Below are 17,097 nucleotides of genomic sequence, written 5' to 3'. Positions count from 1 at the left end.
TATAAAATTTGAATGTTTAACTGTAACAGACTGGCAACAGAAATGTTAAGTTTGTTTTCGTGATGGTTTCGATGGACGCTCTTAGGTTTTGTTTTATATTATTTATTTGTCTAAATTTATCAGTTTCAGGTAAATAGTTTTAAATTTTTCATTAATAAATATTAGCTTGTTTCTGTTTTTCTTGCAAACAGTAATTGTGAGTTTTCTCCCATTATTGCACTGTAACAAATAGACCGCGCCCATCCAAATGTATGTACATAAGATAATGTCCTAATAGGTGATCTATGTTAGGATTATTGAATTATCCGCTATGAGAAACTTTACTTTTGTATTTGACATGAATATATGTAATTTTCTCTATTGGAAGCACGTAATGAATTGTTAAATGCTATTGAATTATTTCTTGAACTTGCCTGTACGTTTATTGTACTCAAACTGATGCTCTGCCTCGAAATCTTTTAAGATTCTATTAAAAATCATATTACTGTTTGGAAATTAGTTACAAACTGTAATTATTTTGAAACGTTGACGTTTCAGCCGCTCAGCTTCGATGTCTAGCCATATGAGATTTATATTCCAAAGAGGAATAAACTTTCTTATATCAAAATGTTTCCCTATATATAAGATGTTTAATTAATGCCCAGATCCATCATTGAAATCACTGACAACTTGCAGTTTTTTTTTTTTTTTTTTTTTTTTACTATAATATTTATGGTTCTCACGAAGCATTACTTTGAGTGCTTCATCCCTTAAATGAGAAGCATTAAATTATTGCTTTCCCATTTAAAATTTTTGAATGTGATAATTGTATATTATTATAGACCTTAAATTGATGATTTATTACAGTAAGTTAGAATATCATAACATTGTCTGTTTTTTTTAATAAGTTGAATGATTAGTTGTTGCTTATTTTTTTATATAGTTGCATTATTCACATTTACTATAATGTTTGCATTTTTTCTTCTATAAATAGTATATTCATACTTTGGAGAATCATGCTCATTACCTCAAGTACTTCAAGGTGAATGGTTCTCAAGGGAAGATGGTTTGAATAATTTTATCACAGTTGACTCAAAATCAATTCAAGAGCGAGGCAGGTGTAGAGAAATTGTTAATACTAATAATGATAATTTCACTATTCTTCTACAGAATGAGTAAGTACATAAAATCTTTGTAGCAGATTAGAAGTAATAAGTAATTACTTTAAATTACTGTTATAGTTAAATAGAACAAGATAGATAAATGTGATCTTGCCATCATTTTAATGTACATTTGATTAATCTTCATTTTGGAAGTAATAAATTACATTGACAAAATGGACATATTTTTATCTATATGAGAAAATATAGCAATTTTCTAGTAAAAGGATTCATAATAGAGCTTAGTTTTGATGAAGTTGTAAATCAATAAATAACTGAAGTTATATATTTGCATAACACATTTAAAGTAAAGCAGTTTCGAATATTTGATGAAATGAAACAAAGTTGGAATGTGGATGCCTAATGTATGCAGATATTGCAACTATATTTTGTTAATTGCAACCCTAAAAGTTATAGTGTTAAAAAATTATAGCTTCAGTGATTATTTGCTTTTGTTGCTGTATTTTGTATTTTATTGAAAAATCTTTAGATATTAATGTCTATACAGTGTATGGTTATCAAAATTAAATTATTATGGGGTGATTTGTTTCCATGTGCAATCATGATAATTTTTTATTGCAACCCTAAAATCCATTTCTGATAAATTCCCAAGATGGCATGCTTTTGGCAAGTTTTGGGATGATTGGTATCATTTTGACATGTTTGGCAAGAAAGTTAATCATAAATGTTGCTGCACAGTTTTAACTTCCATAACAAATATATTCATATTAGGAATTTCTGTATTTATTTTTTATCTTTCAATCTATTAAGAAGCAAACTTTAAAGTATTTATTCCTTTAAATTCCTTAGTCAGAATTCTACTTGTAATTTTGTAATGATGGACTGAAGCTAATAAATTTTATTGAATGCATTTGTGTAATATTGGAAAGTTATCCTTTTGTAATAGAAAAAATACCAAGACGAGCCCCCCCCCCCTTTTTTTTTGAGTTCTGATTTTCTGTATTTATTCATTTATTTACTAATAATAAAAGAGAATGTGTGTATGCTAGGACTTCACTGACAGACAAAATTTGGCAAAGATATTGTTTGGAGGTTAAGAATAAGTAGTGCAGTAATCTCTTGGAATTTTAATTCATTAAAGATGAAATGAGATTTTTCTGTGGTTACTTCTAAAAATATTATACAAAATTGATTTTTCACACCTGTTTAATTTTTTTTTCATTTACTTTATGATGAAACCAGTTTAGTTGTGCATTTTGGCACCTTTATTATAATAAAAATCATTATTTTGTAAATAAATTTTGTTTCGACACTAAAATCCAAATTATTTTCATTGTTTCATCAGTTATATTATTCTTTGATTTTCTTCTATTGTTAAACGTTAAATTCTACTCAGATTCTGTTCAGTATCTGAGTAGTTTATATTAGTGATAAAAAAAAAACTCTAGTTTGGGAAAAATTAGAAGACAGATGAAACAGACAGTTAATTTTTTAGTAGTGCTATGATGTTATAGTACCATTAAAAATGTAACTCATCGCTATTAGGATGATTCATATGCACATTGAAGAGAACAAGTGTGAGTCTATTAAAATAATATAGCATAATGCCTATGAAAATTTAATGTTTAAAAATAATTGGATGATGTATTTTTATGAACATGAAGTTATGCTTTAAAGATGTGTTTGATATGAAGAATATCTAGTTTCCACTAATTTCCTTTTTATGAATGATAGCTTTTATTCTTATATTTTTCATAGTAGTTATGCAAACTTCATACCATTGTCTTATAATATATATATGTAAGTGTATAGTGATGTTAAAAATGTCTGAGCTTTTTTGAGAAATTCTATTTATAATGCTGTGGTTATTTACTTTTTCTCTCCTAGCAATTGCTACCATTGCATCCGCATTTTAGTAAGAACTTTGAATGTGCTAGAAAAAATTGAAAGTGAGTGAAATCTGCTTATTATTGTATATATTTATATTAATGTTGTTATTTTTTATACGGAAAATAAAAATAAAAAAAAATTATTTATTTATATGACATGCATTGTTATATTTCACTGGAATTTTACACTGAAATTGTAGGGGCTTAAATTTTAATTATTTAAAAAAAAAGAATCTTAGTTTAATATCTGACTTTTATGTGATCTTAACAGTGTTTTTTGTGAGTAAAAAAGAAATATTTACAATTTTAAATATCAATGAATGTGTAGTAAAAATTTTCTATTGTATTTTACATTTCTTGTATATCATAATTATTTATAAATTCCTATATATACAGCATTTTATTTTAATATACTATTAAATGAAAATTTAATTATATTTCATATATCTTATAGAAATCTTTAAATATCATTTATCTTCAATGAAACTAAGGCATTTTTAAAAACATCTTTTCTTTTCCTCCTTTCAGCTGGATGCATCAATCTTGAGTCAGAGAAACCTTCAGTTTATTCTGTATGTAAACATTTAGATCCTCATAAAGAACTTATAACATGGTTTTGTAAGTAACTATTATTAATAGTTGAAAATTGCATTTTTTCATATTTTTCTTATTATCACACTGAATTCTGACTAAAATTAATCGATTGAGATTTTATAATGTAAATACATTTATTTCATGCACACTGTTTTACTTTTTTTAGCTAAAAATCCTACCTTGAAGAACTGTCGATCCAGTTTGGAAGGTGTATGGAAATTTGCTTATCAAAATCAATTCTTATTTACTGGTGAATGCAAACATCCAGAAGCTAACATCACAGCATGTCAAACGCCTGGAAGTCAGTTTTACATACAAAATCAACAGTATTTGATGAATTATCGTCATTGTGAGGGTGTTGTAGAGACGCAGGATGCAGGTTAGTAATTTGATTATTTCAGAAAGAAGAAATGTTATCTTTTTTCTTGAACATACTAGAATAAATTCAAATTTTTCACATTAAAAAACCTAATTTAGTATATGAAAATACTCAATTTATTTTTCAATGTTTGCTTTTTTGCATGATCATAGTATGTGCCAGTAGTTTTCTAACATTTTTAGCATACATCATAAAGTAATTTATCTATGTATTTTATAAAAATGCATGATAGTTGTGAAATATGTAATTATTAAATTATCAATTTTTATGTAGAGGTACAATATAAATGCTTGGGAGATTGGTATATTGGCAAAAATCATTATTGGGCTGTTCTGAATGCTCGTGAATCAAGAATTGAAGAAGCATATAGATGTTTTGTAAGTATATATTTCTATATGATACGTTAAATAGTTTATATTTTGAAAGAAAAAATTATGTTAAGTAATCTTTGACCTTTTTTTTTTTACCATAAATCTTTTTACTATGGTTTATTTTACTTTTTCATTCATTAAGTTAAATTTTTACTCCTAGGCGATATTTCATATGCTTTTCCTGTTTGCCTTGTGAAAGATTATAATGTATTAAATTAAAGTGTATGTTGATTTGTTAGTAGAACATTGATATACAAATAAATGTCTTGCTTGAAATTAACCCATTATTATTTGTATTAAGAAGCAAGTAATATTTGAAGTCACCTGTTGCTCATAATAATTCTTTATCTATATCAAGCAGAACAACAGAATTATATTCTTTTTTAAACCATTTAATTTGTATTATATATATTTTTGTTTATTCATCTTTAAAAAAAGAATTCATACTAGTAAACAGTTCAAAATAAATTAAATGGCTTTAGAAAGATATATGTTTAATATATATTTTGTTATAATTTGAAATGTGAGACATTAAAAAATATATAGGTTTAAAAATGGACAGGAATATGCACCTTTTTAAATTATTATAATATTACATATCAGTTTTCAAGAAATTTAAATTATATTCATTTTTAAAAACTATAATAATTACATCATTATTTAGATGTAAAGATTGTATAAGGAAATACATTTAGAATATCTTATATACTACAAATTTGATCTGTCAGACGTTAGTTAGAGAGCTTCTGGTTGGACCTCATTGTTGCAACTAAAAAACATTTTATTTTCGAATTTCCCATTATAGTTGAATATTAATTACAAAATAGCTGCTTTTTTAAATTCATTTCAGTTTGATTCTCTAATTTTCTGATTTTATAATACAACAGATAATTTCCTTTTCAGCTTGCAAATAGGGATGATGATTTCTTCATATCTGTCTCAATTACAGCAGAATGCAACACTTTAAAGACAGCACAAGGTGGACCTGAAAGATTGCATTTAACTCCTGGTAAGTATAAATTTTCATTGAATTTTGGCATATATGTAATATTAATAGTTTGTATAGATGTTCTTTATATCTTTTGTTTATAGTCAAAGCTGAGTATGTGCCACCTCGATGCAAATTTGATGATAACTTTACTGGCATATGGATCAACACTGCTAACTTCGATGCTGAAGTAATTATAAATGCTACACATATTGTGGAGCGATGGAAGCCTGATCAGGGAAGAGAAAAAGAACAAGTTTATGTGTGTCATGAACGTAGAGATTCTAGATTCGTGCTAGCAAGAATGGGAATTAATGGATGGTAAAATAATTTTTTTTTATATGCTTATACATTTTATATTACCCTTTTTTTTTTTTTTTTTAAACAGGATAGATCAATGTTTTTTGTTTGCTGTAATTTTATTACAAATATTTTAAAGATTTCTTTATTGGTGTTTCCTATTATTTTTTATTTATTTATTACATTGCTATGTATTGTTGATAACAATTATTATTATTTTATTATTGTTATTATTATTGGTTTTTGTTTTATTATCTAGTCAAAAGGATTTTATGTGTTTTGACTTTGTGCCACGTCATCATAACGTTATTAGATACAGAAAAGGCAAGTTGTTTGAATTTCTATGGCATTTTTTTTCTTTGTTCTTTTGCTTTAATTCTTTGTATTTAGTTAGGTGTGGTTTAAATGCTTGTTTCTATTAATAAACTTGATATTTTAAGGCAAATATGTTTTTTTATTTACACATTTAGGTTTTATAATACTTCTAGGAATTTGGAAGTTGCAGTCTGTATACCCTGAATACATATATTTAAAGCCATTAGATTACATGCAAACTTATCAAATGTGGTATTTTATTTTAAGCCTTCTTAAAAGATCATTAGATTTCTACAAATTTAGAATTTTATAAAATCTGATTCCTTATAATAATTGTTACTGCTATAATATAACATTGTACTCCCATAGATTGTATGCTGATGATGAATCACTTTGTTACAATATTCATCATTGCTATAAACATTAAATACTAAAAACAAATAGTTTTATTGTTAATTATATAAAAAATATATGTAAGGGTCAAAGATCATTTTAAGAGCTTTACTTCATACTACAGCTGAAAATAAACAAAACTGTTATCCATCTTATTATGATTAAAGTTACTAATGCTTATTTGTAAAATAATTTATATTCGCAAAAAGTAGGTAATTAGAATAAAGAAACTTGCTAACCAATTATTATTGTTGATTAAGTAGTAAAAAAAAAAAGATAATAAATAAATGAGAAGCACTTAACTATCAGGTTTTCAACAGAAAGTATTTAAATTATTGTTTGAAAAAATCTGTACTATTTATTCTTGTGAAAAACAAATGTACTATGCTAACTAAACAGCAAAGAAATTTTTTTATAATAGTTATTTTAATTTCCTATATCAAGTCTGTCATAGTTTAATAGATGTATTTGCTTACAAATTGTAATATGTTTGCTAACTTCTGTGTTAATTTTAACTTCTCTAATTTTTAAGAACATTGTTTGAAAATAAATTGAAATTGCTTTCTATTTTAATCTGTTTATGAAAATATTTATTATTAAACTTACATTCTTTTTTTTTTTTTAAATAGGAAAGTCGTTAATTGTTGATGATTTTTCTACTGTATGTTCTTGGGCTATGTTTCCTAATAAAGAGCAGTGGAGATATGATATTTTTATAAGTAAGGCTTATTGATTTTAATATTATTTTCTAAATATATTTGTTTTACTTCTATAAGTAATGTAGTTATAGACCATTAAAAACTATTCAAATCTCAACTAATCAATGAGAGAACATTGTGAACAATAATGTTAGTTTCTTTAATTGTTATTTAAGAAAACATAAGATTGTATTAACTTTTGTGTTAAATGTTGATTTTTTTTTTATATTGTAAATTTGTGGTCTTTCTTCTGATTATCATATCCAGTTTTGTTCAGAATATGATGGAATATTGATGACTAATGTGAGAATGTAATTTACAAATTATCAGAAATTGCTCCAAATCTAAATTTCCAAATGCTGAAAATATGTGCATGCAATTTTTCTATTTCTTTCATAAAAGATTATGCTGTCATTTTATAAAACATTATTTCTTGCAATTTATATAAAATATCAATTCAATGATATATTTTGTTTGAATTTAAGAATTAAATTACAAAGTAAACAATAGCATGGTGTTATTTTTCTTCTTTTTATTTTTGCATAGATTTGTTTATTTAGAGTAACCTGTAAAAATGTTTGATTGTAATTACTTCAAAGTCATTTTATACAGCATAATTAGAAATTAAGTTATTCACAGAACAACCAATTTTATTGAAATAGATAATTTATTTATAAAAATTCATTATGTGTTGATTTCTGAATAATTCTGACACTTAATAGTTATAGTCAGTTTACTGATCTTTTGTGAATTTGTATCTTTTAAAGTAGTACTGTTAAATCTTGAGAAAACACACATAAATTAGTCTTTCATCTACGTGGTAGATTTGAACAATGCTTATAAATTGATGAGCAGAATAAATTAATTGGATAAATTGACACAATTACTTCTATAAAATGGCTCTAAAAAGTGTTGAGGTGTTTTCTAGTATCTTAAAACGTGGAATCAGTGATGACACAGGAAATTATCTTAACTAAGGAGAAAGGCTTTTGAGTTGAAAGACTGTGAAAAGTCTTGACTATAAATATTCATTAATTATATGTTACTGTATTCTTCTTTTAAAATTTACTCAGTTCTTTGTATGTATTTATTATACCATAATCTTTAATGCATCTGTCTTTATATTGAATTCATGAGATTTTAATTTTTCATTCATTATTTCAGAAAAAAATCCTGTTTCTATTAAATGTCCTGTTGCTGGGAAGTTTCGGTTTCAACAGAAAGGAGATATATTATTTGAAACTAGAATAAGAGGTGGTGTGACATCTAGTCCCAGACCAAATGTTAAATGTCAGGATATTATATCTGATTTTTCAGTTTGTGATGTTGATCAGAAGATAATATATATTGATGCAGAATATTGCATATCAGTAGATTATTTTGGCAGACCTGTGGATATTTATAGTGAGGATCTTTATAGTATATCTGATATTATTTTTGTAATACTTGTGTAAAATAATACTTTTTAATGTAAAAGTGTTTTTAAATATATTTACTTATATCAGTTATTATAACGAAATAATTTTAAGACAAAGCATAATATTTACTTTAACATATAGCAATCAGAAATTATATTAAATTATTGACAGGCTTGTTTTGCATTTCAGGAATACGAATTTTTTTAATAACATTTTTAAGCTTTAAACTATATATATATATATATATATATATATATATATATATATTATCATTATCAAATGTTTGGTAGTTTAAGATCTTGCATTATAATTTTGTTCTTATTTCTTCCTTGATCATATATCACTTTTAATTAAACTATTTTACAGTTATGAATCAGAAAATGAAATTAATGATTTATTAAACTCACACTTATTTATTTTTTATTTTATTTATTTATTATTATTATTATTATTTTTTTTTTTTCATTTTTTTAGGTGAACCTGATTACAAAATGAAATGCATTGGCTTTTGGAAGGAAAACTTAAAATCATATTTGATAACATATGATGAGGAAGATGCCTATAGTAAATATAGATGCTGGGTAAGTACTGTTAATATAAAATTGTATTTTAATGTTATTTCCTAACATTAAAATATTAGGGCTCTCCATCCCTTTTGCGGAAAAAAAAAGGGCATTTAGGTCATAATTTTTAATATGATAATTAGTTCATGATATGCTAAATGTTTCAGCATTTGTATTTTTTTGGAATTAAAAAAAATCAGTGAATAATAATTTAATTTGAAGAATGATTTTCTAGATTCTATATTAAAAGTATTGTTTGTTTTTTGTTGTATTGATTTGCAAAAATAAAAATTTAGCATTTATATTTCTAAAAGGTTTACCAGAAAGCTGATTTGAATCGTCTTTTGATGTCAGAATCTGTTGGAGCTTTCTGCCATATAAAACAGGATGTTACCAGTAACAATGCCTCTGAAGGAGCACAAGTTGCTCTGCTCATGGATGAATACGAAAGAGAGCGTAAGATTTATTTTGCTTTATTATACAAATAAGGTGATTAAAACAATACATTTCTGGATTGTTTTATTATTCTAACATGTATAAACATTTTACAAGATTTAGATAGTTTTTATTTTTGAATTATTCTTATTATTAATTTAATAATATATTCCTGTTATTTAGATGATGATTGCCCTATGTACTTTGATGATGGTTCAGACCCATACCGACCAGCAGCTGAAGCAGTTATGGTACTCAGTTGTGGAGTATTTAACAAATTGAGTATTTTCTTGCAGCTTTCTTTGTTAATACATATTCTATTAAGTATTAACAAAGAAGGTATTCTATTAAGTATTAACATAAAAGGTAAGATAATTTTAGACTATTGAAATTAACATAAAATGTTTTTTAATTCTTATCTTACATTGGAAATATATGCTAATATTTTTAAAAGATGAGAAATATTTATACTCCAAGCTTCCTGTTATTTGTGCATGATCTTTAAACTGGTTGCATTTGATTCCTCCTCTCTGAATTTAAAATTGTGCAGTATACTCCTTACAATTCCTAGAATTAATGACTAGAAAAGGCATATTCTATTAACATAACTTCATTTCTGAGAATTAAATGTATTATCATTGAATATTATATGGTTATTTGAAGACTTTTATTTTATTTTTAAAAAATATAAATTTTTGCTGTGGGATAAAATATGCATTGAGGAAAGATATTAAGACATTCAGGGGATTTGTTAATTTAAATGTAATTAAAAAAATATTATTCTGTATTTTACAGTTGCTTATGTTTTTTGAATAAACACTTTTGGTGCAAAGGCATGCAATATACAAACAGTTATATTGATTTCTTTAAAATTTAAAATGTCTATTGCACAATTTGAAATTCATGAACTTCTGTTACATTAAATGATTTCTTTTATCTAAAAATTTAAACTGAGCAATGACTTTCTTTTTTATGTAATAACTACTGTTGATTATAATATAAATATTACTAACAAGAATGAGTGATGCTAATATTAATAATATTCAATTTAAAAATTGTTATTTACTCTTATGGAATTGCTTTTACTTTTTCTAATTTCTGGATGCAAACAGTGGTTATTTTAATAAAGCTGTTTTCTTAAATTTAATTATGAAGTAATCACAATTTCTAAATTTAGCTCTCATAAATTCTGTCAATATTATTGGTCTAAGTTGTTACGGATAGTTAAGATAAATTTTTGAAATATTTACTTAAATCTTCATAAAAGTACTATGCTATGTATTTAAGATTTAATTGGTTTCTTAAATACACAGCATATTGATTCCCCCAAAATATTGTTTATATTGATAAGACTATGAAATAAGAAATCAGTCAATGAGACCAAATAATAAATGAACAGATCTTCTATCTCATTCTTGAATTTTTAAAAATTTTCATCTTCATATCATGGTTCTTCTTATTGTGAAGGATAATATCCTGAAATAGGTTTTATTTCTAAACGGTAAAACTGAGAGATATTTATTCACATTGAAACACATTTAAAAGATTAATGAACTTAACGTTTTCATTTCTATGTATAAAATTGTTACATTCCCAAGATGTTGCAAATCCGATATCATTAGTTTCTTAAACAGTGCAAAAAAAAAAAAAAAAAAAAAAAAAAAATTAAATATTTTAATTTATAAATCTGATACATTTTATACTGTAAAATTTGTTGACTTTTTTTATTTAAAAATTAAGTTTTTTAATAGGGTGGCTAATGCAATATTTTGCATATTACTATTTTAAAAGTAGCATTTACATTGCTTCACAGCAATGAATACAAAAAGCTGGGTGATTGTTGTTGTTGTCTCTTAAAGAAATTAGAACTATAAATCTTAATTCATGAAACATTTAATTCATTACTTCATTTCATTAGTTTCTGCAATTTTTAAGCCTCCTTACTTCACAATATTCAAGAATGAAGTAGGAATTATTCAAAGATAATATCTCATACCAGGCCATTACTTTGCATTTCTAAACACCATTATGTTAGACAGTATGATTAGTTGATATATTTATGAGTAAAGGAAATATAATGTCAAATTTGTGTAAAGTCTCTTAAAACATAGTATATTTTTGTAGTCTTCTCATTCTCATTTATAAAACAGTTTAAAAGACTAAGCTTGGTAAAATAAAGGCTGTTTTTTTTTTCTCCCATTCCTCTTATATCAGATGTAAATAAAATATTTATTTTTGTTGCATTTTTCTTTGTATGTGTGCTTTCTTTTTAAAGTATTATTATTATTTTTTTTTTTTTTTTTTTAGGTTTATAGAATTGGGATAAAGGAAAAACATCTGACTCATATTTGTAAATAACAAACATTTTTGTAATGAATAGATTTTTATTCACCAAATTACACAATGAATAATGAAGTGCATTAGTGGATTTCAAGAAAAGTTAGATGTGAAGGATTGTTCATAATATATTCCTTTTTAAATATTCTGTTTACCTTACATTTCTGTGTACCGTCTCATATCATATTTTTGGCTGAAGTATTTTTTTTCCCTTATGAAACTATCATATTAATATTTTTAGATCAATATTGCTGATGCATAAGGGAATTAATATAACACAAGATTTATCCTTTTTTTCTTATTAAAATTTTTTACAAAATGTTTTTTTATTGTATTATGCTGCAAGTTCCTGCACTATTATAAAATGCATTTACAATTTCCGTCCATTTTTTGTTGTTGAATTTAAATATATGATTGTAGCATATGCACAAGAGCATTTCAATTATTAGTATATTTATGTTGAAATTGTTTACAGACAAATGTTTTACTGTTAATATATATATATATATATATATAAAACTGCCTTGTATATATATTTGACTGTATTATTCAATTTTTTACATAATCTGCTGGAGAACTTCCTCCTCTCCCAAATTGTTACTTTACAAATCTTAGGTAGACATAAATTTAATTTTTGTGGAAATGTTAATAGAATTTTTTCTTGAATTAAATTAATTTTTGATATATATAGCGTTTTCCCCATCTTAAAATGTTCTATGAAGTATATATATTTTTTCTTTTGTTTTTAAAAAAATATAGGCAGTAAAAATAGTGTTTTTTTAAATATGTGCTTATTTTTGTATTGTAATTGCTCACACCATGGAGTCAGGGATAACATTATAGCCTCATGGTTAAGAAATATAAACAAAAATTTATTTGAAGAAATATAATATATATATGCCTGATAACATTTTTATGAGAATCTGAATCAAAATTATTAAATTAAATTGGTATTGAAGTTAATGTTTTTCTTACAGTTGCAATTAGTTTTGTTAATTATTAGAATTATGTATATCTATCCCAATGCTTTGTTATATATAATTGATGCTTAATCAGTTTCAAATAGAATCTATCTCTTTAAAAGTATGTTGGACGCTATGAAAAATCAACATAATTATGTATCTTGGTAAATGATTTAAATATATTTTCTCAATTATATATCTTATTTGATTTACAAATGTTATATATTACAAATCTATTACTTATATATCAGCTATTTTATATGAATTCTTTAATTTTAACGTGCTTGTATAGATTCTATGGCTTTAGTGACTCTTCGTCCATTTTTAAAGGATTTTTATTTTTTCCCAGATTTAATAGTCCACTAGTCACTTAGTGTTTTATTAGTAGTAGAAAAGTTTTTGTTTTTCATTTTCTTTTCTCTATAGTTTGTATTTTAATTAAGTAAATTGTATTACAAATATGATGAGACCATGAAGAAATGCTGCTACATTTTACAAATGTAATGAAAGATGTAATTTCAAACATATGCTATTTGTCTTTTGTGAGACAATAGTCTAGTTTGAATGAGTTTTTTTATTGGTCTTCAGTTTGAAAACTGCATGCTGGAATGCAATTGTAAAATTGGTGTTCTATTAGAATGTTATTTTATATGTTTTTATCTGTTTTGTATTTATTTTTTTTAACATGTATTGGTATATTTTATGGGGTATGATTTATCATTTGTTTAGAATCGCAGTCTCTTTTTTTCATTCTCTTTATTTTTTAAAATGCTTTTTTTAATGAATTATACTTGCTACCATTGAGTTTTATTTTTGATATTTGTAAAATGAATCTATTATTTCTAATTATTTGTTGTTTAAATGGACTACATTTTTTTTTATTATTACTTTGGAGGAAAAAATGTGATCTCATATTTATATTATACAAAAGTATATAAATAGAACTGATTTGATTTCTTGCTATTTTGCTCATCATATTGTGATATATGTATTATTTTCACATTTTTTTACTAAGAAAATTTTATTAATTGTTTAGGAGCAAAAAGAAGATAAATTGAATATGCATATTTTTTTCAATGCTTGAAATCTTACGCTTCCTGTATTTAAGAAAAATAGTTTTATACTTCTTGTATTTCTCATTTCTTTTAAATAAATTGCATATTTTTTCAGTGAAAATATCAGTAGTTATTAAATTGTCTGCTCTTTCATATGTTAATTTTAAACTTTCTGGATATTACTTGAAAGTTCTATTAAGTTATTTATGTTGTTTATTAATATACCATTCCTTCTCTGTTTAAAAGTTTCTTATCAGAATTATAAGATTGTAACATTCCATATATTTTTATTGTCAGAGCTAAACTTTTATGCATTTAGAATTTCCGTCCATTGCAATTTATTTTTATGATATTTGTGCACAAGAAAATTAGTGAAATTTTTCTAAATGAAATTTAGTATGATTGTATCTACTTTGATTCAACTAGAATCTATCTTTATACCCGTGACAATGAAACATTCCATATATTTTTAGAGTTACTGTTGTGAATCATTGGAGAATTTATAATGAAATGCACTTATATGCAATAAATTTTTTTATATTTATATGGTTTGAATATATTCTTTTTTTAATTGTTTTTATTTGTTTTGTTTTGTCTATAAAACCTTAGATTTGCTTTATTTTTTCAGTAGTAGCCACAAAACCTTTTTTAAATGAATAGTACATTCCAAAAAAATGTATTTTAGCATTTTATAAAGAAATTAGTTTCTATACAATGCAGTTAATTAAAAAAAACAATGGGTATTCTATAAAACGTAGTTGGTGTTTTTAAACTATCTAACTGCAGGTGGGGGGAGGGATTCAAGATTTTCTCCTGGCTAAAGTGTTACATTTGCTACAATTTTAAAAGAATGCTGATAATTTTTAGAAATAGTTTTTTGCCTTTTCAGATTAAATATTGTCGGTTATATATTATCTTATTATATATTTTATTTTTATAAAAATATCACTTGATACACTTTATTTACTTGCATTTATGCATGTATTATCCAAGACTGTTTTATAATTCAAATTAACCATAAGAATATTTATAAAATATGATCTTATCCATTATTATTCACCATAACTAAAATTCGATCTTACCTGAATCATCAGATTTTTTTAATTGATGAAGTTCACAGTAGATGTAAAAAAATCTCAAAAATATATTGTGTTTAATTTATTGATCTCATTGTCGTCATATAGAATATAGTTTAAGACTACTGAAATTGTTTCTTACATTCTTATCCTGTATTTTTTTCAGTAATTTTAAATATATTGACTGTTTTATAATCAAGTATATATTTATCCTTTTAAAAGTGTGAGTTAAAATTAGAAATTTTTTTTGAATTGGTAATTTCTGAAAAGATGAATTTTGTTGAATAATTTTTTTTTTTCCATTAATGACAATACAGACCATTATAAAGATAACCAGAATTAAATATGTTAGCAGATTTACATACATTATATCAAATGAAGTCACATTCTGTCTTTTACATTACAATTATTAAAATGATTACTTATTTCTTTTAATTTTGCATTATATTATTTGGTAGAGACATTCTCTCATTCATATTTTAAAGGCTTGGTCTGAGTTTTTAAAAGTTATATGAAAAATAAAAGCATGATCTCTAATTGTGTTGAATCAGGTAAACTTGATTCTACACAATTAGAGATCATGCTGTCGATCAAATTTATGTGATTCTGTAGGGAAGTATTATTGTCTTTATCTGGAAGGTAGATCAATAAAATGAAACATTACGTAAAAATTACTGCTAGATAACATTAATTTTTCATCAAAATATTATAATAAAGTAATCAGATACTCATTATTATGAGAATTTCTGAACTGCCAGTAACTTGATATGCTTTTTGATGGAGAGTTAGAATTAATTATTTTGCATTTGGATTTGTTCAACTTAAATTTGTTGCTTAAATCATTATTTGGTAAATGAGAAATGTCATCATATCACATAGTAATAACAGTATTCTTATGAAATAGCAACAACTTTAAGAAATTTCCTGTTTAGGAAAAATAAATTATACATCATGCTGAATCAGTTGAAAATAATCTTTTTCTTGGAGACTTGTTTTTTGAAAATTTTCTAAGTTGCTTAAAATTCCACATTAAAAAATTCTTATGACTTTTATACCATTTAGTATATTAATACATTCTATAAACAAAGATAATTTTTTTTAATATATAATTTCTACTTTTTTTTTTTTTGTGTGTGTGTGTGTGTATGTTTTTCAACAAAGAGCAATTATGATTTAACGAAATTAAATGAGATATGGATTCTATTTGATTATTTCCATGAAAGTTGCATGCACTTTTCTTTCAGCAGTCTTGATTCTTCTCTTATAATCCTAGAATGAACTATTAAATGGGAATTCTAACTGTAGATACATGTCCACGTTGTGAATCTTAATATCAAAATCATATTTTTTGGATTGGAAATTTAAAGCAAAAAAGTTATGCTTCCTTATTATTTTAAAAATTTCATATTGTTGATTTTAGCCCAAAAATGCAAGACCTATTTCCGAATGATATTGCATAATTAATAAAAAAAAAATTTAAAAAAGTATAGCGACTCTGCCCGTTATTCCAAAATTACTTGTAATATAAAAGTATAAATACCTGTTGCGGCGGAAATTTATTCTGTATCCAAAAAAGGGATCGTTTATATATTTGTATTTATACAAACTTAGTTTTTCTACAATAGTATTTCGAATTCGCATCACAATTCTTCATATTAAAGGAGCTTAAATATGTATAAAACTTCGTAATTTAGATTAAACACCAATGTGTTATGGTCAATTGAAATTTCGAACTCAGTGTGATGGAATTAGGGTTCGCGTTTTTCCAATGTGTATAACGAATATTTAACAGTTGTTTTTCTTTTTCATACTAAAATATTAAACAAACCAGATGAAAGTCAAGAATTTTTAAAAATAAGAAAGTTTATTTTATTTTTTTAATTTTAAAACACATTAAACATTTTTGAAATGTAACATACGAAAACTTTGGTGCAAATAAAAAAAAGCAAGACCTGAAACATCTCATTTCCAAAATTTAGCTGTTTTCGTTTGATAGTTTATAAAGTATTCAGCAATAATAAAAAGTTCCCACGAGAGTATGATTTTAGCTTTTTTTTTTTTGCTTGGGAGAGGCATATCAACCTTATTAAAGGATTCGCTGGAAAGAAAGAAAAGAAGAAAAAAAAAAAAAAAGGCTATAATGCAGCGGGAAATAAACCTTGCCTTCCAACATTGCTTAGTTTAAATTTTTCATTTAAAAATAAATGTAAAAATGACGGGAGAA

The 17,097-nt window shown here is 24.6% G+C and overlaps 1 protein-coding gene across 1 annotated transcript; it reads left to right on the top strand.

The window, feature by feature from the left end:
• The first annotated feature begins 36 nt into the window (after nucleotides 1-36).
• Nucleotides 37-14,341, top strand: LOC129969353 (uncharacterized). Its single transcript, XM_056083896.1, has 15 exons — nucleotides 37-129; nucleotides 974-1,154; nucleotides 2,988-3,049; nucleotides 3,518-3,607; nucleotides 3,750-3,962; nucleotides 4,236-4,339; nucleotides 5,237-5,342; nucleotides 5,426-5,642; nucleotides 5,881-5,945; nucleotides 6,959-7,048; nucleotides 8,192-8,431; nucleotides 8,920-9,026; nucleotides 9,323-9,464; nucleotides 9,627-9,809; nucleotides 11,751-14,341. The coding sequence occupies exons 1-15, from the start codon at nucleotides 63-65 to the stop codon at nucleotides 11,756-11,758; spliced, it is 1,875 nt and encodes a 624-aa protein (XP_055939871.1). The 5' UTR covers nucleotides 37-62; the 3' UTR covers nucleotides 11,759-14,341.
• Nucleotides 14,342-17,097: the final 2,756 nt, after the last annotated feature.

Source organism: Argiope bruennichi, chromosome 5 (assembly GCF_947563725.1).
Source record: "Argiope bruennichi chromosome 5, qqArgBrue1.1, whole genome shotgun sequence".
Taxonomy (NCBI): domain Eukaryota; kingdom Metazoa; phylum Arthropoda; class Arachnida; order Araneae; family Araneidae; genus Argiope; species Argiope bruennichi.
Note: the sequence above shows the minus strand (reverse complement) of the source record. Positions and strands in the feature narration are given on the sequence as shown.